General features: G+C 57.2%; 1 protein-coding gene across 3 annotated transcripts in view; it reads right to left on the reverse strand.

Moving 5' to 3' along the window:
- FBLN1 (fibulin 1) overlaps nucleotides 1–23,994 on the reverse strand; it is a 65,145-nt gene that overhangs the window by 33,630 nt on the left and 7,521 nt on the right. For 2 of the 3 annotated variants that reach the window (XM_012659788.1, XM_012659789.1), the window contains exons 3-13: nucleotides 23,392–23,563; nucleotides 21,101–21,160; nucleotides 19,562–19,663; nucleotides 18,794–18,931; nucleotides 17,388–17,525; nucleotides 11,473–11,616; nucleotides 10,484–10,612; nucleotides 9,679–9,804; nucleotides 7,269–7,388; nucleotides 6,334–6,465; nucleotides 4,573–4,696 (exon numbers count right to left, since the gene is read on the reverse strand). In XM_012659788.1, the coding sequence (XP_012515242.1) occupies nucleotides 4,573–4,696; nucleotides 6,334–6,465; nucleotides 7,269–7,388; nucleotides 9,679–9,804; nucleotides 10,484–10,612; nucleotides 11,473–11,616; nucleotides 17,388–17,525; nucleotides 18,794–18,931; nucleotides 19,562–19,663; nucleotides 21,101–21,160; nucleotides 23,392–23,563 (1,385 nt within the window). The remainder of the gene's footprint in view (nucleotides 1–4,572; nucleotides 4,697–6,333; nucleotides 6,466–7,268; nucleotides 7,389–9,678; nucleotides 9,805–10,483; nucleotides 10,613–11,472; nucleotides 11,617–17,387; nucleotides 17,526–18,793; nucleotides 18,932–19,561; nucleotides 19,664–21,100; nucleotides 21,161–23,391; nucleotides 23,564–23,994) is intronic. The other variant, XM_012659790.1, reaches the window with a different exon arrangement.

The following is a 23,994-nucleotide window of genomic DNA, read 5'->3' on the forward strand; positions in this document are numbered from 1 at the left end:
ACAGGGGCAGGTCCTGACTTCCTCAGATAGGATGAGGACAAGCCACAACTTCCTGAGATGGAGATGAGACAATTTCCAACTTCCTGTGATAGGATGGGGACAGGGACTAACGTCATCCACGTCCTGAACTCCAGGCCCATCGCACCCTGAAGGCGGCTGCCTTAGGCACAGGGCCAAGGTGCAGAGCCCAAAGGGACCTGGCAAGCTAGTTCCAGGGAGCCCCGCCATCCTGACTGTGTTTGGATTCCCCGGCAGGAGCACCCTTGTCCCGCCATGCCACCACGTCTCCCCTGGGGCTTTCTGATTGCTGTCTTGTTGGGTTGCTTAGACTTCACACGTGGCATTTATCACGCACAGGTCTCTTTTGCCACGAGCCTGTTTGTTGGGATTGACAGGAAGCCTTTCGTTTACTTGGCTGTTTACCACTGAGCTCTAGAACGACAGCCCTGGGGACATGATCCACGGCACCAAAGGCCTGTGAGGGCCAGGAACGCTGACGAGGGCAGTCCTCCGTGGGAGGGGCCCAGAGACAGAGGCGGGAAGGAAGGTGGGCACAGGTGCTGCTGGGGGCAGCCCACCCCCAGGGACACCCAGGTCCAGGCCAAATGGGAGTGCTCCTCCTGATCTGAGTGCTCCCTCCCAGAGACGTCTCCAGGGGACCAAGGAGGCTGTGGAGAACCGGGGAGGTGGCTGGGGTCCCTGACCTGCGCTGTGGACGTCGGGGTTTCCCTCCCTGGCTCACTGCACTGTCTCCCATTGCAAGCCCCAGTCTCACAGGAAGAGGAAGCTCAGCGAGGACACGGACCTGTCCATGACCCCACAGTCCGCAGTCAGGCAGGTTTGGGTTTCAAAGTCGGCCTGTCTCACTTCAAAGCCTCTACACAGACACATGCACATGCGTGCGCACACACATGTACGCACACGCACACCCAGCTGCTTCAGGAACAGCCTGCATGGCCTGGTCAGCAGGTGGTGCTAGAGTGTCCCCGGCGGGACGGAGCTTCCCGCGTCGGGCAGCGTGGCCCGTACTGACCAAGGAGGGGGTTCTGGTTTGCCAGGTGGAAGCGTGGAAAGCAAGGAACGTGCCGTGTGCCCGATGTTCTGGTACAGCTCCCGCGACCTTCCTACGCCAGCGAGCTGGACGGTCCTCCCTCCCCGGTCCTTCCTCACTCTAGGAGTCTCCGGCCAGCTCCTTCCAGACCATTCGCTTCCCAGGGGCAGCTCTTCAGCTTTTTACATTTTGGTCTCTTTAGCCCCAGCACAGGGCCCAACACCTACTACGTGCTTAGCATATGATCGCTGTGCAAATAAACACGTCCTTGATCCTCCCGGTCAGTCCCAACTTCGATTCTCCTGTCCTGCCCTACCCGAACGTACTGCCCGCAAACCATAAACGCTGTAGCTGGCAAACTGCCTGTCAGACTGGAAACGGCACCAAAATCTTTGTTAGCAGGTGTGTCTAGCTCGGGGACGAGCTGTCGTCACTGAATCTACCACACAGCAGAGCACAGGTGACCTCGCCCTGGGCCCTGCCTGGCTCCCAGGACCATAGACGTGTCCCCTCATCATACCACGCATCGCAGGTCATGGCGTGCATTAGAGAATAACGTGCCCCGATTTCCCGGTTCACCGTGTTTGACCATAACACCCCAAGTCTGTGAAACTGTCCAAAGCCATAACACGCCGGAGAAAAAGGCGCGAAGGCCCACTCCCTGCTCCTGGGAGGCGCAGCTGTTCTGGCTGCCCCAGGCTGTCTGAAGCCCCCGGCCGGCCCGCTGGCACTCCAGACTTCCACGTGCTCGTCACTCTGGACACAAGCCCAGGAACTAGCCAAGGCAGGGGGGCCCTGGGGGCTCTCCCCCGCCCACTTTGTCACACCCTCAGGCTCAGAGCCGTTCCCTGTGCCCCTTCCCCAGGAAGTGGCGACCAAGGCCACCCAGCTTTGCTCCGGCTTTCGAGACCACAACCCATCAGGGGCCGGCCCCAGTGAGGGGATAAAGAGGATGTTTCCGGTCCCATCGAAGGCTCCGGGACAGCTCTGAACACTTCCTCCTGTGGGAAGGAGGGAATCGTGTGGGCAGGATTGCAACAGCCCGGTCCAGTCCACAAGGCCGAGTGCTGCGGTTTGCGGCCCGGCCTGCTGGGTCACGCTCTAGTTACCGCCCTTGGCCGCCGTGGACGCTGCCCAGACGGCAGCCGTGCGATGGAGACGGCTGCGGCCCAGAGACAGGACGACGCAGAAGCAGAGACTCCTAAATCCTGCCTGTCGGGACTCCCGGAAGGGGCTGCTCTCGCCGAGTGTTAACCACAGAAGCGCTGGCCACTAGGTCCCTTCTAAATAGGGCTCCTTTAGGGTTCAGAAGTTGCTTTCTGAAAGTCAGATAACAAATTCCTCAAGAGGCTTGGATTTTTGAAGAAAAAGAAAAGGGGACACAAAATAGAAAACTCCAGCCTGCGGGGTAAGTAGTGCTGCAAGAGGGTGGCCCCTTCACCCGGACCTCTGGCCCGCGTCCCACCCGTGTTGGTTTACCTCGGGCTGGCAAAGGAACACTTCCTCTTTGTCAGTGACTTGTCACTGCAGCTCACACTACAGCTCCCCTGACCAGGACGGGGCAACCAGGATAAAACCCCTGTGGCCCCTCACCTGGGCACTGCAGTCATGGTCCCATGTCCTACACCTAACACGGGGCTCCCGGCCGGTCCGCACGTCCTCAACAGGAGCCAACAAATGATTAAACAGTAACCAGAGGCCTCGTGGTGAACTCGCGGAGACCGACAGAGCTCCTTCTTCATCAGCCCTGGGGAGCGGATGAGCCCGTGCCACGGGGCAAACCAGGCACCTGGTACGTCAATGCCACACTGAGTGGAGGGCAGGGCGCGGTTTTTGTGCTGGACACACACTCCCTCCCCCGTGTCCACCGCCACCGCTAGCCAGGTGGGCCCCTCCTCCCCCCAGCAGCCCGCCGGTGCTCCGATCGTTGCCGTTCGCACGCACTCCTGGCGACTGGCACAGGGGTCGGGGGCCTTTGTGGGCTCACTGTCTACCCAGGTGCCTGCACATAGTAGGTCCAGCAAGAAATGGTTTTCTCCAGCACTGAGGGGGTGGCAGAGGCTGCCACAGCCAACACGGGTCTGCCAATTTCAGCCAGAACCTGACCACGCAAGGCCAACCCACCCACCCTCGGGCTTCGAGGCATCAAGACCCCCGTCGGGGCGGCCTCTTCTTTTGGTTTCCTGGCTGTGTGCCAGTTAGAAATTGAGGTCACAACCACAGCCAGCCTTCTGGAATCCTCAAACCCAGATGCCAACAAAGGCCTGGGAGTGAGTGGACAATGACAAACGGCTACACAGCTTCGGAGCAAGGACACGGAACCTTCTCAGTGGCTCCGAGAGGCACCATCACTGCCTGCCAGGCCGCTGCACAACCCGCAAGCCCTCTACGGTGCTACAGACTTGCAAACCCGCTTCTCGGTGGCTTTTTCCTAACCCAAGCACAGGAGCAGAACAAGGTTTTGGGTTTTCAAGAGACAAAAACACGCTGGGAAACAGGAGGTGAGGGAGGCAGCCGGGCCGGCGAATGAGCAGTCCCAGGCGGGAAGAACGCAGAGCGCTGCCTGGGAGGCCAGGGCTGCTTGGCCAGCTGGAGGCCGCGCCTCGGCCGCGAGCCGGGACAGCCGCTCCTCGGGCTGAGCAGCGGACGCCAGAGCCCACCGCACCATCAAAGGAAGACGCTGACCCTCAGGCGGGGGCACCAGCCGGCCAGAGCCCAAGACAGGCTCAAGGTCAGGAGGCCGGGGAGACACGGGCAGCCCAGCCGGGTGCTGCTTCGCCAGTTCCAGCGCCGTGGGCGGGGGGCCGGCCCCAGTCCACACTCGGGAGATCGGTCCCCAGCGTGGCCTTTTCCTGAAACAACTGTCAGTGGCGCGAAATGAGGCTCACTGGATAAAGTGAGGGGAGAGGGTGGTGTGAGGTGAGAACCGTGGCCCGGGGTCCTCACGACTCCCTGCGCAAGGTGCTCCCTGGACACCCAAACTCGCCGTGGCCTGGGAGAGCGCAGGCTTCCTGCGACGCGGGACCACACGGCCCACAGTCAGCGTGTGGAGCCGTGGGTGCTGTTCCCAGTCACCGGCCAGATGGAATCCGGCTTTCCGCGGTCGCCCGACAGTGCCCAGCAAGGCACACTGGCCCCCTGGCTTTCAGCTGACACGGAGACGCTGCTACCTGCTCATCTAAGTCACAGCATTTTCCGACATCTGCGTGTTACAGGGGAGGAAACTGAGGCCCAGAGAGCTTGCCCGAGGTTCCACAGAGGAAACAAGAGGCCTGTGGTTTCTGCCCGGCCTGTGAGCACGGCCGTAGATCCCAGACTCATTTGCAGTCACTCCGTTGGCTGTCTGAGACCAGGTCCACTGATGTTTAGGGGCCGGAGAACCAAGAACCAGGTGACCCTTGAGTGCCCAAGTCCCCCATGGGAGGGCACTGAGGTCATAGCTTGTTAACCACCCACCCAGGCCTGGAGCCGGGCCACCAAGGCCAACACAGACAGATAACGGCAGGGCCCGAGGGACTTACGTGTCTGCAGAGCGGCGGTAGTTTTCGGGGCACTCGAAGGCCAGGCAGCGGAAGCCGCCCTGGATGTTGAAGCAGGTCTCGTTGATGGAGCAGTTGTGGATGCCGGTCACACACTCGTCAATATCTGCAAGAGACCCGAAAGCAGCACAGTGAAGGCCAAGGCCACAGAAGCCGTCCCCATCTGCAGACAGAGGCGCCCAGCCCCCCACTAACCAGGGTGGGGGCAGGGATCAGGCCGTCCTTGCCATCCATTGGCTGGTCTCTGAAGCAGCGCCCTATGCCAGCTCTTTTAGTTATAGAATAAATATAAATTTTCATTCATGGAGTATTAATTTATTATTTGCAGTCCTTTAAATGAGCGTAGCAATTACAAGAGCAAACACCGTGTAAGGGGCCCTGGGAGCGCTTAGCACGGATAAGTCACTTAATCCTCCTAAGGAGTCAATGAGGTGATTACTGTTATGATCCTCATTTTAGGGAAGAACTCACAGAGCTCAAGGGACCTGGCCAAGGTCACTCATTTTGTAAGTGGCAGAGCAGAGCTTCAAACCCAGGCAGGCTGGCGCCAGAGTCCCTGCACTAACTACCCAGCCCCCTCCACGGCACGTCGTCCTTTCCTCACGTGTGACGTGTAACATCCTGGGAGGGAAGGGCAGAAGCTACTAGCTCCATGTCACAATGAGGAAACCAGGCTTGAAGGGATTATACGTCCTGCCCGGTATCCTGGGGTCGCTGGCTATTCAGGCTGGACCAGAACCAGGCTCGGGACTCCTGCTATGGGGCTGGGGGCACCTTAATGAAGGCCTCAGAGATGGGCAGCCACCCCCTCTCCCACAGATGCTCCAGGGCAGCCAAACGGTGGGGCTCAGGGGACATCACCAAGCCTGGGAGGCACCCGTTAAGAGGTCCCAAATGCCTGATCTTCGGTGGCGAAAACAACACTCCCCAATCTCAAAGGCCACGGCTCAGGAATGTGTTTTTGCCGTGTCTGGGCAGGACCCCAAGCTGTGGCAAGGGAGCCCAGCCAGGAGAAGGAAAGTCATTTGCTCCGTCAGAAACTCGAAAACAAAGGGACTTCGATCCAGAGCTCCTCGCGCAAGCAGATCGGGTCCCTCCCAGGAAACACCACGGCTCCTGCCTGCCTTTGACTAAAGGCACCTTCTTCATGACCAGAAACTCCAGCTGCAGAACCCAGGTGGCCCCGGAGAGCTGACCCCACAGCCATGAGTGTGCACACACTATCCCCAACCAGACCACACCCATCTCCTTGCCCGGACAGTGGCCAGCACCTTGGGACAAAGGCCCCTGCCGTGTGCTCAGGGGCCGGGCCCACAGCAAGAATTTGTCAGATGACCAGATCAACGATGAACAAGAAGCACTGTGCTGGGGACACAGGTCTTCCAGGCAACTGACTTCCCGTTTCCTCCCGGGGGGGCATCTTCCTAAGGGCTGTCAGCCCCTGCTCCAGCCTTCTCGGGCTGCCCAGGGTGTGGTGGGAGGGCTCAGGGGTTCCTGCCCGACAATGCCTTCGTGGGGCTCAGACAACCCAAAGGCAGGTGCGCTGGGGCCTGGGTGTGGGAGACAGGGCTGCGCGTGGACCCAAAGACACGCCTTGGAGGATGAGGCCTCTTTTCCGCAAACGCGCACCACCTGTGGTTGGCCGTAAGGTCAGGGAAGCACATCCCCAGCCTGGCCTCAGCCCCTGACACTGCAGAGCCCCAGGCACAGCCTAAGCGACCTTCGGGGTTTCCACCTGCTCACCTTGGCAGTTGCGGCCGTTGGGCGCCAGCCTGTAGCCGGACGAGGGGCAGCTGCACTGGAAGCTGCCAGGGATGTTGATGCAGCGGTAGGAGCAGATGTGGCCCCCCGTGGGCAGGGCACACTCGTCGATGTCTGCAACGGCAAAGCCCACCTCAGCGTCCGGAGTCCCGGCACAGGGCCGCTGGCCAGCCCATGTCCCCCCAGGGGCGGGGCTGGGAGGGCAGCATCACACGGCCAGCTGGACACAGGGGGTCTCAGAGTGCTGGGGCTGGGGGCGGCCTCAGAGACCATCATATCAGAAGCGGAAACTGAGGCCCAGAGGGGAGATGGGACTAGGCTAGGTTCACGCGGCAAGTTCACGGTGTGCAGTATGCATGTGTGTTCGTTGGGGGGCGGGTGGAATAGACAGCAATTCACTAATGAAGACACCCCCTACAGGAAAACAGTAACGTTGCCCTGTAAAGCACCCGCTGTGTGGCAGGCACTGTAAGACACGCTTGTGGGCTGTCATCTGGGTCACTCCTCCAATAGCGTGGTGAGGCTGGGGTTAACCCTCGCGTCACAGAGGAGGAGGCAGAGCTGTGAGTCAGGGATGGGGTGGTCCCCAACCCCCTCCTCACCTCTCCGCCACGGGCGGCCACCAAGGAGAGGTGCAGCCCAAGGTCCCAGTGCGTGTAGCGATCGCCATGGTGGTATATTTGTTAAAGAACGATCGGGAAGAGGTTTGCTCCCTTCCTGACCCCACTCTCAAGGAGGGGAAAGTGTATTGGAACAGACCTCAGCTGGAGGGAAAACAGCGAAGCACCTGCCAGCCTCCAAGCGTGTAACGGAAGGTTCCCCAGGGGAGAGACCCCGCCGGCTCTGCCCCGTGGGCTCTGAAATGCAGAGCCCGAGGCTGCCGCGTCAGGGCCAGGCCGGGGATGCCGCCCCCTCACCTTCGCAGGTGACTCCATCCACGTCGCTGAGCTGGTAGCCTCGCCGGCAGTAACACTGGTAGGAGCCGTAGACGTTGGCGCACTCCTGGCTGCAGGGGCTGCTGTTGCACTCGTTGATGTCTGAAAGAGAGGGGCCCAGAGGCCACCACTCAGAGCCACACCGCACGCCCCTGCTGCACCGCAGCCCTCGTGCCCACGGCAACAGGGACAGCAAAGAGAACGCCCGTCCACCTCGCTCCAGTTCACACACACGGAGAGGCGGAGATCCCAGGGTGTGGGGCCCAGGAAGAGACCCCACGGCTGGTGAGTCCATTCTCTCTCCATCCCTGCCCCTTGCCTGCTTCAAGCCACACCACCTACCCCAGGGCGAGCGAACAGCCTCCAGCCCCGGCCTTCTAATCCCGCCCCCACCCGGCCGCCAGAGTCTGCTCCAGTTCGCAGGTGGAAATCTGGTCCTGGCCTCCCCACTTGAGCTCCCCGACGGCATCCTAAACAGATGATGGCACATGAGGAAGGCCCTCAGTGGCCTGGCCCATACGCCAACACTCCCCATATGCCAATGCTGAACTCGCTGCGCTCTCGGAAACTCTGGACTACCCCCATCTGCTTCCCTTGCCTAGCGCAGGGTCAGCCAAATCGGGCCTGCCGCTTGTTCTCTAAATAAAGTTTTACCGGCACACAGCCGTGCTCATTCTTTACGTGGTTCTCTGGCTGCTTTTGTGCTACCACAGCAGAGTTAAAAGGTTGCAACAGAGTCTGTGGCTGACAAAGCCTAAAATACTTACTTTTAAAGAAGGAGCTTGCAAATCCCTGGCCTAAAAGTCCCCTCGCACAATTATTTAGTGCCTTTAGCAGGGCAGGAGGGAGAGTCCATTAGCCTTCCACCCCGGGTTCTAGCTCTGTGGCCCACACACCTGGCCTGGCCTCTACCTGCTCACCTCTGCCCAGCGTGGCCCCTCACTGCAGCCTAGGCCCCTCCCCAACACAGGTACCGAGTTCTCGCTACACATCAGGGCAAGTGCTTAAGTGACGGCATTGTCACATGGCACGGCCAGCCAGGCCCCGGCTGTGTGTCCACAACACTGTGTCCACCACACTGCCCACCAGCGAGGAGTGACCAGGAAGGCACAAGCCAGGGAGGCTAATAATACTATTAACAACAATTCTGGCCGTGTCTGTGTCACCGGCTCTTCATCGGACACCCAGACCTGTGACAAGCTCTGCACACGCTTCATCTCATCTCACCTGCACAGCCCCTATGGGGTTGGGCCTACTGTACCCATTTTACTGATGAGGACACCAAGGCCCACAAGTGCTGGGTTACTTCTTCAAGGCCACACAAATGGCAGAAAAGAGATCTGAATACAGGCCTGAGACCAGGGAAGCCGAGGGCCCAGGGCCCACCGCCCCACCCGCCTCCAGTGTGGGAACCACATGCACAGCACCATGTGCTGGCACACCCGACTCTCGTGACCATCTCCTGAATGACTGCCCAACCCCCACAGCAGAGCGCTGCCCCAACTTCAGCACGGCTTCCACCGGCCCAAGACCATGTCCCTTAGACGGGGCCCCCAGCCCCCTGAAACCGCCTGCCTGAGGAAGCTCGATGCTGCCAAAAGATTTACTCTCGGTTCCGATCCGGACCTGACCACAGGCCCGACCTCCCTTTTTCTTAGAAGCGTCCACTTTAGAACAACTTGCAAACGTGAACGCTTTCTCTGTCCCTTTGTCTCTGGCACTCGCTCTGCAACCTGGGGGTGTCTTTCTCAAGGGCCGGGGAGCCACTCCTTTGGAACGTCACCCTCGGGAAGGCTGGGGACCCTGTCCCCGGTCTCCATGGGAGGGCAGGGCTAACTCCGGTGCGGGCCGGTGAGCAGGCACAGGCGGCCGAGTCACGGTGGCCACAGCCTCCGGCGCTTCCTTTCTCGAGCTCCAGCGGTCACAAAGCCGCCTCCTTTTGCTCTGGGGGACTTGAGATCAAGGTCCCCTGACGTCTGTCCCCCTGCTGCAGTGGTTGGAATGAAGTCTGCACACGGCCTTAAGTGTCCAGCTCTTGTTTCTCTTTGACGCATCAACCCATTTCCCCCGTGAGGACGCTGAGGCAGGGTGAGGTCAGTCACCCCCAACGGTTCCATAATCGGTGGGTCTCACACCCCCAAATCCCACGCTCGTGGCCACATCCCCCAGGGCCTCCTCCGCAGCAGCTGTCGGTCCCCACGCGGCCGTGGAGGGCGGGTGTTTGCAGGAGAATCGGGGGAGGCGGGCCGTCCTCTCTGCCGAGCAAGTTTTTACGGGCACTTCCCTGCTAACATGCACTGGGAAACGAACGCAAACCGGCCCCAAACAGGTCTGCAGGACGAGGGCCGCCCCCGGAAGGAGGCAGCTGGGGAAGTGAGCCGTGGGCCCTCACCTTCACACGACCGGCCGTCCACCGAGAGCCGGAAACCCACAGAGCAGCTGCAGAGGTAGGAGCCTGGCGTGTTCTCGCACTTGTGGCCACACAGGCGCCCGGGGTAGCGCTGGCACTCGTTGACATCTGAAACCGAGGGGCAGGGCGGCTCAGAGCAACGTCCAGTCGCCCTCCCGCCTCCTCCCTCCACCTCATTTCTCAGACGACAGAGGCAAAGTGATCGTCCCAAGCACAGGGCAAGTCAAGGGGAACTGGGACCACCCGGGTATACCCGTCTGTCCACTGGGCAAGCCTCGTGCTCCTTCCACGGTGGTTCATCTAGACACATGCCCTGCCACCAGTCCTCCACCCCAGTGCCCACAAGGAGGGTCCACCGGGATCTGACAGAGGTGGGGGCGTTGGCCGGCCGCGTCTGACCTCACCCCTGGTGGGTGGTCTGGCCCTCGATGCCCTGGGCTAAGGACACATCTCTGGCCCCTGTGGCCCTGCAGGTCGGCAGTGAATCTCTGGGTAATCACTAACACTTCTGGCATTTGTAGACCTGTCCCGTCGACACTTGCAGGTCTCGGGTCAAGCAGAACGCCTGTTCGACAGGCCGGGAGGGCCTTGCCAGTGGCCGCCCCCGGGCAGCGGCAGAGCTGGCACCTAGAACAAGGTCTCCTAACTGGGGGTCCTCTCTTGGGTCTGCCTGCACTCAGGATTTTCTGAGATGAGGATCGGATCATGGTCACTCCAAGTGCCACAGGCCATGTACTCTCTGGTGCCACCTGGCCGGCCCCCGAGGCCTGCAGGGACACCCACGTACCCACACACATCCTGCTGATGCCGTCGAAATAGTAGCCAGCCTTGCACTCGCAGCGGAAACTGCCAGGGGAGTTCACACAGTGATGCCCCGTCCCACAGGGCTCGGAGGGTGGTGAACACTCATCCACATCTTGCAAAGGAGAGAGAGAGAGACATGTTGAAAAACGTTTAGTGTGGTTTTCCCCCCAAGATGACCAGAAAGGAAGGCAAGAAAGGAGACCTCCTCGGGGAACGCACACTGACGAGGCGGCATCCCCGTCCTTCAGCATGACTTCACAGGGCACCCGCTACACGCCGGGCCCGCGCCAGGAGACAGCCCCTGCCCTCAGGGAGACCTGCTCTGGCTGGCCAGCAACGAGCCTCATTAAGGCAGGAAATGCCCAGTGACCTGGGAGACCTGAGAAAGTGTCCTGGGTGTCATGTGAAGAAGCCCCTTCCCCGGCAGGGATCCGGGCAGGCCGGGTGCCCTGGGTACAGAGGAAGGTAGGGGCAGGTGCACAAAGGGAATGACACAGGAGCAGAAAAACCACAGAGAGAGAAAAGGGCAGCGTTTGTTCGGGGAGTGGGCAAGACCTGTTGCATTTGGATCATAAGGTTCCTGAAGTTGGGCTAGCTCAGGAGGACTGAACTGTAAGCAGGGGCATCTGTCCTTTGTCACCGGTGGGGAGCTGCTGCAGAGCTAGGAGCAGGCAGGGGTGGGAGAGCTTTGGGCTCAGGACTAAGTAGACAGACTGAAGGAGGCTGGTACAGAGGACGGGCTGGTGTTCTACTGCAATAGTCCAGGCAAGACCATAAAGGCCTGTGCCTCGGGATCGGCAACGGGAGGGATGGACCGGCAGAAATGGCTTTGCTTTAGGGATCAACTCTCCCCTTCCAGAGAAGGGAGGGTGTGTGCTAGAAGCAGACAGAAAAGTTGTTTCCTTTTTTTTTTCTTTTTATCTTTTTATATACCCCAAGTGGATAAAGGATGTTTTCTTTTCTAATACCAACCAACACAGCGAGTTCCCTCCTCGTTGAGATGGTAGCCACGGCCACAGGTGGGCACATTCTTCTGGCACGTGTAGGAGCCCTCCGTGTTGATGCAAGTCTGCCCCACAGGGCACGGGGCACTGATACTCAAACACTCATTGATATCTACAGGGGAAAGACAGAGACGACGTGGTTAAACGTGGAGGCCGACCCAGAACCCAACGATCGGATCTCCAAGGAAGCCCTCTCTCCTCTTTGCAAGACCACAAAGGCAGGTGCTATGAGCCCTTCACCTTGGACCACACAGCAGTGTCCCAACTGGCGCCCAAATTCCATCACCGCACATCTCCTCACATACCACCTCCTGGGCCCTCTTCCTGCCCCTAAGCCTCCGACACCGCCATGTGCTGCCGCGCCCGCTCTGCACCTGCCCGCCCGGCTTTCCTGCATCCACCTACCCCACGCAGGTAGGTGGAGCCCCTCCCTGCACCCTGTGCGGAGGAGACAGCCGGCGGTCCACTCTGCAGCAGCACTCCGGCCCCCAGCCAGGCTCTAGGCACCTCCGGTCACTGGCCAGGCCACACGACACTCAGGCCCAAACAACACACCTGCTGCTCCTGGATGGGCCACTCAGGCCGCCCACGTCGGCCCAGCAGCCAGGCCTTCCTGCCGGCACCCCACGTGGGCTCCACGGGCCGTGCTGACTCGGGCCCAGCTGGGAAGTGCCACAGAGCCCTGAGCTCACTGCACATCGGTCCCCTCTCTTGAGTGGACACGCCTCCAACAGAGAGGACTCAGATGAACACAGCACGAGCGAGTGTGACCCAGTGCATGACCCAGGAGGACTGGCCTACACATCGGTTCACTCCTTCTGCTCAAATTCAGAGTCGAAAACACAGATTACACTTTCTACTAGAGGTAGTCTCTGAAAAGGACCTAAGTTTTTAAAGATGACCTTGTTCAGATACTTGCTAGCATTCAGGGGCCGGGGGACAGACGGGAGAGGCCCCTGAGTGTAAGACAGAAGAAGGCGCAGCTGTACCTCCCCCCGGCCGGCCAAGCCCACCCTCCTCTGACATCAACTGAATCAGCCCTGACTCCTCCTCTCCCCTGGGGTCGGCCTTCACACTGACCACACAGCACTTTACAGTGTGCAAAAGCTTTTACGTCCATCAGTGCCATCGGCCACCATAGCTGGCCTGCAAGTTAGGCACATTCTCCGGACATCTGAGGGCCTTCGAGCAAGATAATATTGTTATTATCTGCACTTTATAAACAGGACATGAAGGCCTGGGGAGACTCAGTAATTCTCTGGCCTCACAGCTGGAGTCAGCGGCCAACCAGGGCCTAGGTCTAGAACCGGGGTCTCCTGCCTCCCAGCCAGTTTGAGGTCCCTTAAATCAGTGGTCAGCAAACTACAGCCCTCAGGCCAAATGCAGCCCACCGCCTGCTTTTGTAAATAAAGTTTTATTAGCGCGAAGCCAGGCCCACTCTGTTCCGCACTGTCTATGCACTGCTGCTTTCAGGCTGCAACGGCAGAGTTGAGTAGCTGCCACGGACACCTGATGGCCCCAAAAAGGAAATATTTGCTATTTAGCCCTTTACAGAAACTGCTGGGCGGCCCCTGCCTTGTATCAAGAATAAATGCGGCGTTCAGCAGAGTGAGAGCACCGTCCCCCAAAGCCTTGCGCTGTCCCCTCTCAGGCTACATGTCCTAAACTGTTCTGTGGAATGACAGTGGCCCTTGGGAGTCCCCAGGAAGGATGAGGTGATCAACGAACGAATGAACGAATGGAAGAGTAAACAAAGAACAAATCCATGTAAAAGGCCCGATGAGTTGGAGAACCAGTATGCAACCCCTCCCTCCTCGGGGTTCACGCGCGAAACACCCGAGAAACCCCAGCAGTCAAGGTCCCTGTTCCAAGAGAGCGGAATGTCTGGCTTCCGACCAGGAACCTACCACCGTCAGCAACCAAAGACAGAATTGCACAGGTGTGACGTTGAGCAAGGCAAGAAGAGTTTTGTTCAGAAGCGTGCCAGGGCCATGCCGTGGAAAGGGGAGGCAGGCACAAGACTTTGGGCGGAGACAGGTCGGGCTACCGGACTCTGTCACACGGATGCCAGCAAGAACAAAGGCATCGCCTGGGAGAGGATGCGCTGACGGAGAATTTGAGAATCCCAAGACGTACATCCTGGAACAAAACTGATCTTCGCTGGCATTTTTAAATTAAGATGAAGGGAGAAAGGGCAGACTTAATAGCTTATCTCAAAAGAGCTACTAATGAGTAGTAATTGGCCACTGCCTTATTTATCACAAAACAGAAATGTCTCGTGACTTTTTTAATGTGTACTATAATTTAATTGGTCTCACATACCAGAATTCAGATCATGAAAGAGTGACTGAGTATTTTTCTTGGACAACCCCGATTTAACTAAGACTGGCTTGTGGTTAACTCGGTTTTTTGAATTTCGATAGTAATTCCGATTCAGTAAATGCTATCGCTGTTTTCCCCTTCTAAAGACGTGACTGGATTTAATTAGTGACGTTCAACTTTTCACAGAGATGGTAGACTGCCATCTCGGAACCTAGTAAAATTGGTTTTATATTGAGATTTGCATAACTGGTTATGTGAATACATTTAAATACCAGGGAAGTCCCTTCACTGTCTTGGAACCGAGCAAGACTCACTGGTGTTTTAACTTGTGTTCATCAGCCTGTTAAAGGCAAGGGCTGGAGGTAGAGCAGCAACGTCTACTTTACGCTTTTGGTCCTCACTCTGCCAAGCTGATTCCCTGTGTCTACTAAAATGTTGCCTTTTATTTACTGAAAGGTACTCTAGTGTGGTTTATGTGTAATATCAAATAAAGAATATTTAACACTAGGCCGGGCGTGGTGGCTCACGCCTGTAATCCTAGCACTCTGGGAGGCCAAGGCAGGAGGATCATTTGAGCTCAGGAGTTCAAGACAAGCCTGAGCAAGAGTGAGACCCTGTCTCTACTAAAAAAATAGAAAGAAATTAGCTGGACAACTAAAAATATTTATATAAAAAAAATCAGCCGGGCACAGTGGCACGTGTCTGTAGTCCCAGCTAGCCGGGAGGCTGAGGCAGGAGGATCGCTTGACTTGAGCCCAGGAGTTTGAGGTTGCTGTGAGCTAGGCTGACATCAGGGTACTCTAGCCCAGACAACAGAGTGAAACTGTCTCAAAAAAAATAAAGAGTCCCTGTTCCCTTTGTTTCACCCAGTGTGTCCCGGACTCAGCAGAACACCTCCTGGCCCCAGGACCTGTGCACGTGCCCAGGCCTGGGTGGCCCAGCATGTGGGAAGCTGCACTCCGGCCCACTCCCTCCTCCTGCCACCAACACCAAGGAAAGACAGTGGTGGCAGGGGCAGATTTGCAGAAAAAGAACAAAGAAAACCTGAAGATGACATGATAGGCTCAAGGCCCTCAGTGACTCAACCGCAAGGTCCTGGAAACTTCTCCGTTGTATAACAGGGAAAGAGGCCTCTGCTTTCCAAGACCTCACTGTCCTTTGAGCCAGCCTGGCGGGCAGGGCTCCCTGCGACAGGCTGCCCGCTGCGTGGCTGGAGGAGGGAGGGACAGGCTCTGCGGCCCTGAGAATGGTTCTGGGAGCCCCAGGAAGATGGACTCCGGCTCCGGTGGGGTCCGCGTTTCCCTCCGGCCTTCTCCCAGATGACCTGAAACCACCTCCATCTTGATGCACTTTTTCCTTAGAAACAGTTATTTCCGCGGACGCAGGCATTTTTAAAAAGATAACATAAAGGTGCTGACAGAAAATGATTCCTAACTACATTGTCAAGTGCGGACAAAAGTTAGCGGCAGAAAAGTCCAGTCCCATCTTCATAAAAAGTAAGAAGCCGCAGGGAACAGAGCCCAGAAGGCCACGCACACCCTGCCCGCGGGAGGAGGATGGGCAGTGGAGGAGCGTTCACTTTCTATGTTTAGGTTGTGTGAGCTTATTTGTAAATAACGTTCGAAGTAAAAAGAGATACTTTTTTAAAAGAATGAATCCTGACCTTGATTGCAAACACCGAGAGCACACAAAGTGCACGCCAACCCTACGGGACGCTCTGAGAGCTGTGACCCTGTCACTGAGCACCCGGAGAGAGAGCTCGGAAGAACCAAGTGCCGCCAGGCTGGGCTTCAGCCAGTGTCCCTCCCGCCAGCCCCGGGCTTCTGTGGGCAGCCGGCTATCCCTCCGTCTAAGGGAGGACAGTGAGGGACGGTCCCTCCTTTCCGCTGCTCCTGTGCCTCGGCCTACGCGGAGTTGCACACGTAGAGGCGAAAATCAGGGCTACGCTGGGACTTGCAAATGCTGTTTCTTTGTGGAAATAGGGGCTGATTCTGCCGTGAGTCAGGGTTTCCACCCTCAGCAGATGCCAGCCCCCTCCACGGCCCCTCTGAGCAGGCCGCAAGTCTGAGCAGGACCCTTCTCCCTCCCGGGCCTGGGAGAGTGGTGGCCTCCCGAGATTGGCGAGGGGCCAACTGGCGGCCAACTCGAGCCCCGCCACCAACCACCAGCTCAGAAGCCTCCCCCTCGGGATGAAAGGGAAGCTGGGAGGGGGAGGCAGGGAGAGGTTCAGGGGAGGCCTCTATGCTAAAGGCTCACTGCTCCACTTGCCTTTAAATATCTCAAGGTGGTTAAGAAAATGGGGTGTGGGGAAGAGCTTTCGATCCAAACCATTTCAGACACATGATCAATACGGAGATGTCTAAGAAAAAGCTGAGACAGAAATAAGATAGAGATTTGTTATCGCTGTGCTCACAGCAGGCTGGTCTTTTGAGCGCAGGGCTGACAGAGCCACCCGAGGCCGTGGGCGGCGGGGGTGCCGACTAGTGCGCCTGCAGCTGGGGTTCCTGGTCTCCTCTCCCGAGAAACCTCTCTGACCTTAAAGGCAGGACCTGGAGCTTCTGCCTGGCAGAGGGCGAGGGAAGCGCGGATCTGGACTCGGACGCTGACAGCAGTGACCGAGCCAGGGGGTGAAGCTGAGCGACTGCGGGGGGGAGGCAGGTAACCAGCCAGCGGCACCCGGCCCCACCCCACGCTGCTCCTCCAACGTGAGCACCCCTGCCCGGACCTCCCATCTCTACCCTGGGTGCTCACGGGATTTTCTCTCCTTTCATGCTGTCTTTCTCTGATACCAACATAGTAATCTTTTCTTATTGCGGTGAAATATACGTCACGTAAAATCTGCCGTGATCATCAGTTCAAGTGCACAGCCCAGTGGCATTCGTGCATTCTCACTGCTGTGCAACCCGTCACCACCATCCAACTCCAGAAGTTTTTCATCTTCCCAGACTGAAGCGCTGCAGCCATGAAACTGACTCTCCCCAGACCGTGGTAACCACCATTCCTTCCACTTTCTGTGAATGCAACCACTACCAGAGTACTTTTCAAAACAAGTCTTAATAGATTACATGGCCGTGGCGGGGAACTGCCATCTACCGGAGTGCTTGTCACAGACCAGGCACTTCATATGTGCCACTTCACGCTTGAGCCTGTTGGCCGGATATTATGATTATTCCCATTTCACAGAGGAGGAAATTGAGGTTCAGAGGAAGTAATGCTCTTAGGTCAACCAGTTTAAAACCAGTGTCTCTGACTCTGAAATCCAAACTCTTTCATCTAACATTGGCAAACTTATAGCTCTTGGGCCAAACATAGTCTACTATGTGTTTTTGCAAATAAAGTTTTACTGGAACACGGCCACACCCATCTGTTTACATATGGCCTGTGGCTGCTCTATGAGACCACATGGCCCACAACGCCTAAAACATTCTTGTCCAGCCCTTTACAGTTTGCCAGCCCCATCCTAAAGACTATGCAGACCCTCGGATTCCAGAGGCCTGGCCCATAGCTGGGCCACGGCCCCGCCTGGAGCACCGCGCCAGCCCTGGTGGCAGCGTGTCTTACCAATACAGTTGCCTAGAGCATCTTGTATAAAGCCGCTCTTGCACTGTAGCTTGGGTCTGCAGCGGAAGGATCCCAGAGTATTCTGACAGATAAAATCGGGGAGGCAGTTATGAATACCACTCTCACATTCGTCAATATCTGGTACATCATAAAAAAAGGAAATTGTTAGCAAGAGTCCTGCCAGAAGCAACTTACAACACTTTAAAATCACAAGAAAGTTCTTTTTAATATCCATTACTCAGACTAATACCCGAAATATCCCAATAGAGAGCTCATGCACCAAAAGGGGCTTCAGTGAACTGAACAGTGCTCCGGTTGCTAAACACGTAACATGCTGACTTTTTTTGCCAAGGCTCTTAAGAGGCAAACTTTCTGTTATATAATAAATTACCCAGGCATTTTCCTGGCAGATATATGTATTATTATTCATTCAGGCTAAGTGTGTGTTTAGTTTAGCTCATAAAGCAATTATCTTAGTGGTAATAAACATAGTCTCTATAAACTTATTCATTCTGAAGTCTTCATGATATTACAAATATTAACAATGGTTTTTGTCATGATAGGATGTGAAAGGCTGCCCCCTTCCCGTGAAGTTCATGCCTGACAAATGTGCAAATGTGTATACTCAGCTGGCTTGGCCACTGGGGTCTCGGGGTCCCCGCTGCCCAGCCAGTGTGCAGGGGTGGGGCGGACTGAGCTCGTTCAAAGGCCCTCAGATGTCAGGAGGGTGTGCCTTGCTTTTGAGTCACCCTCATAATTCAATAATCCACATTTTTATACAAGTGGTTTTCTCTTTTCTAAAAGGCTTAAAACCCTCTGCAAAAAAACCACGTTCTGAAAGATCTTCATCAGAGCCTTATCTACCAAATAACATCTCTGGCTCGGCGGGGAACGGCCGGCAGCCAGAAATGTCATGTCTTCATGCAGTGGACGGGGGTGTGCTTTGAACTTCAGGGAAGCCTGAACCAGATGGAAGGCAGCTGTTGTGCAAAAATAGTTGTGTTTTTTTGTTTGTTTTTGTTTTTTTTTTTTGTAGAAAGCACATGGGAGCAGTTGAAATTCATGCCTGTTTTTAAATGATCATGCACTGAGCCTTTTTAGAAATCCAAATTTGCCATCATGAACTCAGCACCGTAAGAAGGCAAATCTCTCCTGACGGTACCAGTGCACGACTGTCAACTCTTTAAATGTCCTAAACGTCACCGTCAGCACTTTCAGTTTCCATCCCATCCGCCCGGGACACCCCGCGTTTTGGTCACGCAGGTCTAACCACCTCCCACGCCCACCGCAGAGGAGCAGGCACAGCACCCCAGAGACCAGACCCCAGACAGGGCCCACTGCCGCCCCTCCCACCGTGCCATGTCTACACCTGGGGGAGGAGGAGTTTAACTCAGAGAATTCTGTACCTTTGCAGTTATTGTCCTCCGTGAGCTCATAGCCAGTTCCGCAGCTGCTGTCCCGCTGGCAGCGGAAAGAGCCCACCGTGTTGATGCAGGATTCTCCGAGCCGGCAGTTGTGGCCGCCCGTGATGCATTCGTTGATATCTAGGAGAGCCCAAGGTGACGCAGGAGTAAGCAGCTAGAACAAACAGTCCCTACGCTTTCTCAGAAGGAATGTGCCGAAAGCCACCATGGACGTGCTTCCCTGCACCCATCCCGTCCCCGGCTCTCAAACCCAGCCCAGTCCCACCACACGCTGATCCAGGCCGCGCACTGGAGCAGAGCTGCGGGGACTCGTCGCCAAGTCAAAAGCAGCAATTTCTCTGCCCTGCGAAGCTTCGGCCCTCTCGCTCTAAGTGCCGGCCATGGGCTGCAGTCATGTGGTCCCCAAGAACCCCAAGGGGCAGCACCTTCCCCATCACCCTATCTTACAGAGGAGGGTCGGAGAGGCTGAGGGATGTGCCCAGGCCCACTGGGCAGACCCTGGATCGGAGCCCATGGGACCCCAAACCCAGTCCTTTTTCCCAGCCCCAATGTTTTCATTCCCCTGGACAAGAGCCTTGGCTGGGCCACCGTGTGGCAGCCCCCAGGGAATGCTGGAAAGCCAGTGCCAGGCTGCCTTCCACCCACGCAGGGCCCCGGGCTATGCAAGGAGGCCCTGCTCAGACCTCAAGCACAGGCTCCTGAGTGTCAGCAACCTGCCAGTCCCGCTGGCACTGGGCTGGAGACACGTACCTTCGCAGGAGACGCCATCAGGCAGCAGCTGGTAGCCCACAAAGCAGGAACAGACCACCTCGTCCCCGGTGTCACGGCACTGCTGCTTGCAGGGCCCGCCGCCTGGAATCAGAGCAAGCGTGAGCCAGGCCCCAGACACCTGTGGTTTTCTAGTTCTGTTTGGACTGGGTCAGAGAAAGGCCCTCAGGGCGGACAGACACAAGAAGGCAGACTCCCTGGGCTGTAGCCTACCCCAGCCCTAACAGGAGACTACCCCCCAAGCCTGGCTCTGGGAACTGCCTCAGGTCCGCCAAGGCAGGTGGCAGGCAGGTGGCCTCGGCAGGTTACAGTGGAGCTGGCAGGGGTGAGGCAGAGAAGAGCACAGCTGTTGCCATCAGCCACAGGCAGCAAGGGGGTGGGAGGCCAGGCCCCGAACAGCCTCACATATCTGCTACCCACGTAACCCTCGAGCTGGCCCGGCTGCCCCTTCCCCACCGCCACAGCCTCAGCTCCAGCGGCCACTACCTGGCTGTGGCTGCAGCCTCCCCCTACCTGGGCTCCCTGAGCATCCCAGGTCCCACTCCTGCAGCGACACTTCCCATAGGATGGCCAGAGTCATGCTCAAAGTGCAAATCTCACCAGGACACGCTTCTGCCAGGGAAAGCTCCTAGGAGATGCATCTCTAACTGCTGCCCAGGCCCTCGGGGCCCTGCCCACTTGTCTGGCCTCTCCCTCCGTCCTTCCAGCCCCACCCGGGCACTGCTCCCTTCACGCGGCTTCAGGTTTCCACTCTGCTGCCCCCAATTCCCTTTCAGCATTATCGTCCTGGCTAATCCAGCCTCATCTGTGGCAAACCAACTACCCCCCACAGGCCCCCCTGACCCCGCAGGGAGGATTACAAGGCTTTCTGGGGCTCTCTGTCCCTCCCCTCCCAGGCCTCTGTGCCAACCAGCTGTCACTGCAGACCGACTACATCACTTTGTGATTAAACTGGCTCCCTAATTAACACCCCAAGTGCAGGGCAGGCCGGAGCAGACCTGCCAGTCTAGACATGCGGGAATGTTCCATGAAAGAGAAATAAAGTTTTATCATATGAAAAACAAACCTGCAAGGCCCTACTTACTTTGAATTTGCAAACATCTCCCTTGTGAGACAAATGATTATTACCAATGGCCATGGCACTACAGTCCCGGCTCCAGGGACACAAAGGCAAGTGACGCTTAGCCCCTCCCCTTAGGGAGAAGCTGGCGGAAGCTGGTGGTCACCACCCAGAGCCTGGGACGTCCAGGTGGACGGAGGGCTTTAAGGCCAGCTCTCACCCCCCTCCATAAGCCCCTTGCCCCTCCCTGCCAGGCCCCCCACTCTGGAGGGGGAGAGACGGAGGAGCGGGGGACCAGCAGTCCACGGGGAGCAGAAGCAACTTCTGGTTGGCCCAGCCACAGGGCACTGCCCAGGGTGAACCAAAGCAAGCGAGGCCCAAATTTCCAGTGCGGCCAGCACTGACTTTCCTTCAGGTGTCATCAGCCACCAAGTAGCTCACAGGAGACACCGGCGCCTCACCTCGGCAGCGGTCGTTCAGGTACGGGTCCTCCTGTTCCTCCTCGACCTCAGAAATCTTAGCTAAGGGGGAAAGAGACCAAGACAATGTTTACCCAAACACAGAGTCCGTCTTATCTTAGAAGAAACCCCAAACACTTTCTCTTCTTGTCAAATCAGACAGTAATGCCCATTAGTAAGTCATGTAAATAGCTAAGTATTAATTTTGTCCTTTTTAAAATAGAATTTCACTTGTAAACGTAGGTTAAATCTCTGCAAGATCGATTACAAAGAAAGAACACAGGCACGGGGCCTGTCTTCATTAACTTCACGCCGGGGGCTGTCGCACAGTCCCGACCGCTGGCCACCGGCAGACGCGGTCAGAGCCTCACCCTCCACCCAGACGCACCCTCCAAGCCTAAAGCAGCGCACGCGGGTTGAACTGCATCCCCAGACTGACTCTGCCGCATGGCCGTACTCCTTTCTAAAGGCTTAATCTCAATTTCCGTACTCGTCGTAAGGCAGCGCTGGCCTGCGGACCCTCCGCGTGGCCCCCTGGGAGCACACAGTGGGCCCACCATGCGCGGCAGTGGTGGGAGGAGGGTATGTCCCTGACTGGGGGGAGAGGTGGAGAAGCCCCCCCAAGAGGAGGGAGCATTTGAGGAAAGCCTGGGGCGGGGGTTGAAGCAGATAAAAGACAAGACAAATAAAACATCCACAGCCACAGAAACCCCAGCCCCCGCCCTGGAGACTGCCAATGCTGCAGACGTAAATCAGCAAAAATCCTCCCGGAGACACAGGACAAATCCTCCACCAGGATGAAAAGTTTGGGTTTGTTGAATATGAAAACATCATCTCTGATTTCAAAAGCCGAGGAAGGAGCCGGAATGTGGTCCCAATCCCCCTTTACGACTGCGACATCTGAAATCAGCCCGATGGCGTCCATGGGGCCTTGGAGGGCTTAAAAAATTAAGCACAAAAAGTAAAAGATGGGTCCTGACGCAGGACCTCAAAGCCATGGAGATAGCGGCCGGTCTTAGAGACCACAGGTCGGTGAGCACTTCCCTCTTAACCCCTTCCTGCACCTTCGCCTTTTTAACAGAGCGGGGACAAAACTCAGGGAGAGGAGGGAACAGGCCCGAAGCCATACAGCAAGTTCGGGCAGGGGAGACTCCTCGTCTTTGCAGGGATATTTCCATACGGCATGATGGAAGAGCTCACTAGACAATCACAAAGTCTCCCGAACCATGTGACTGAACCACGCCCCAGGACTTCAGACACATGGTGGGGGGCAGCAGTGGTGGACGCACAGCTGGGGGCTCTCTGGAAGCGGTTCTTGGGGTCACATATCCCTTTGCTGAGCATGTGTCTGTTATTTGGAAGAGCGTAGCCCGCTAGTGACAAGCGATGCCCCAGCTCCTCGCCCACACGCCAGCTCCAGGGGACAGAGGGCGCTGGCCAGCACTCGGAAGGCCAGGGCTCACTCTCCTCAAGTGCTGGTCACGCGACCTTGAGCATCAGATCCTCATCCAGGGAACAAGAGCAAGACCAGCCACCCACGTGGCCCTGGGCTGTTGGAGGGACAGGGTGAAATCGCGAGGGCAGATGCTTCTAGATCCAGGGCCGCACCGAATGCATGACACCCGCGCTCCCACTTAATCCTCCAAGCCCCCCTCCTTGCGAAGGGGGCTGCATTCGCCATTTCACAAATGAGGGGACTGAGGCCCAAGGGACACAAACGCAGACACGTGTGAGCCCAGATCCCAAGCGCTCAGCCCCACCCCACGACGGTGGCTCTTGGGTGAGGTAACAAACGTGAAGTGGCTCCGACAGCTAGACCGGGCTGTGCTAAGGCAAAGGCGATGTACACGCTCATGGTACCGGGATGGGCAATCGTGTGTGTCGATTGGCTGGGCCTCGGTGCCCAGATGTTTGGTCAAACACTAGTCTGGATGTTGCTGTGAAGGTATTTTTTAGATGAGATTAGTATCTGAGTAGGTAGACTTTGGGAAAAGCCGATGACCCTCCATAATGTGGGGGTGCCCATGGAATCAGTGAAGGCCTTGAAGGAAACAGGCGGCCCTCCCACAGGAAGAAGGAAGCCGCCAGCAGACGGCCTCGGACTGCACTGCAGCATCCTCTCTCCCCCGGCCTCCAGCCTGCCGGCTACCCTGTGGGTTTGGGACTTGCCAGCCTCCGCCACCGCGTGAGCCAATTCCTTAAAAATAGAACTTTCCCTCTCTCTCTTTCTCTCTCTCTATACACGTCCTGGAGAACTCAAGCACTGCCCAAGAGGGAAGGGAGGGGAAAGTTACCCGTTTCTTGGAGGTCCCCGACGTCCCCGGGGGCGAAGTCTGCGGTCTCCTGGCCCTTGACGCAGCACGCCCTGAAGACCAGCCCGCACTGGTAGCCAACCATGAGGCTGTACTCGCAGCTCTGGCCCTGGGCCTGGGCCGCCCTCCCCAGCAGACAGCAGTGGCAGCACCTCTGCAAACACAGCGGAGACTCCAGGTGGAGGAGCTGAACAGGTGGCCTGGCAGGGGCCTCTCTGATCCCCCTTGTCCACGCACCCGGGACAGTGATGACTCATGTCCAGCTTAGGTACCGCTTCTAAATGTCGGCAGGAAATGGCAAAAGCGAGCAGGAACCACCCCCCCCCCAAAATTTTCTAGGTCTAGTTTTGAAGGGACCCAGTTTCGAAGGGAGCTCCACCTCCTCTCCCCCCATACATGACTGCCCCAAACGTCCCTGCCCTGCCTAGCAGCCACCTGGCTCTGCTCACACCCCTCCAGGAAGAGGGTCACCCAGAGCTCCAGAGGGTCTGTTCTCTGCCGTGCCGGGAGAATGAACAAGCACCTCGTCTCTCCCCTCTTGCGCTAGGGAGTTTGGGCAGCAGGAACCGAGTTGTGTATTTGAAA

This window comes from Propithecus coquereli, unplaced genomic scaffold (assembly GCF_000956105.1).
Source record: "Propithecus coquereli isolate 6110/MARCELLA unplaced genomic scaffold, Pcoq_1.0 Scaffold633, whole genome shotgun sequence".
Classification (NCBI taxonomy): domain Eukaryota; kingdom Metazoa; phylum Chordata; class Mammalia; order Primates; family Indriidae; genus Propithecus; species Propithecus coquereli.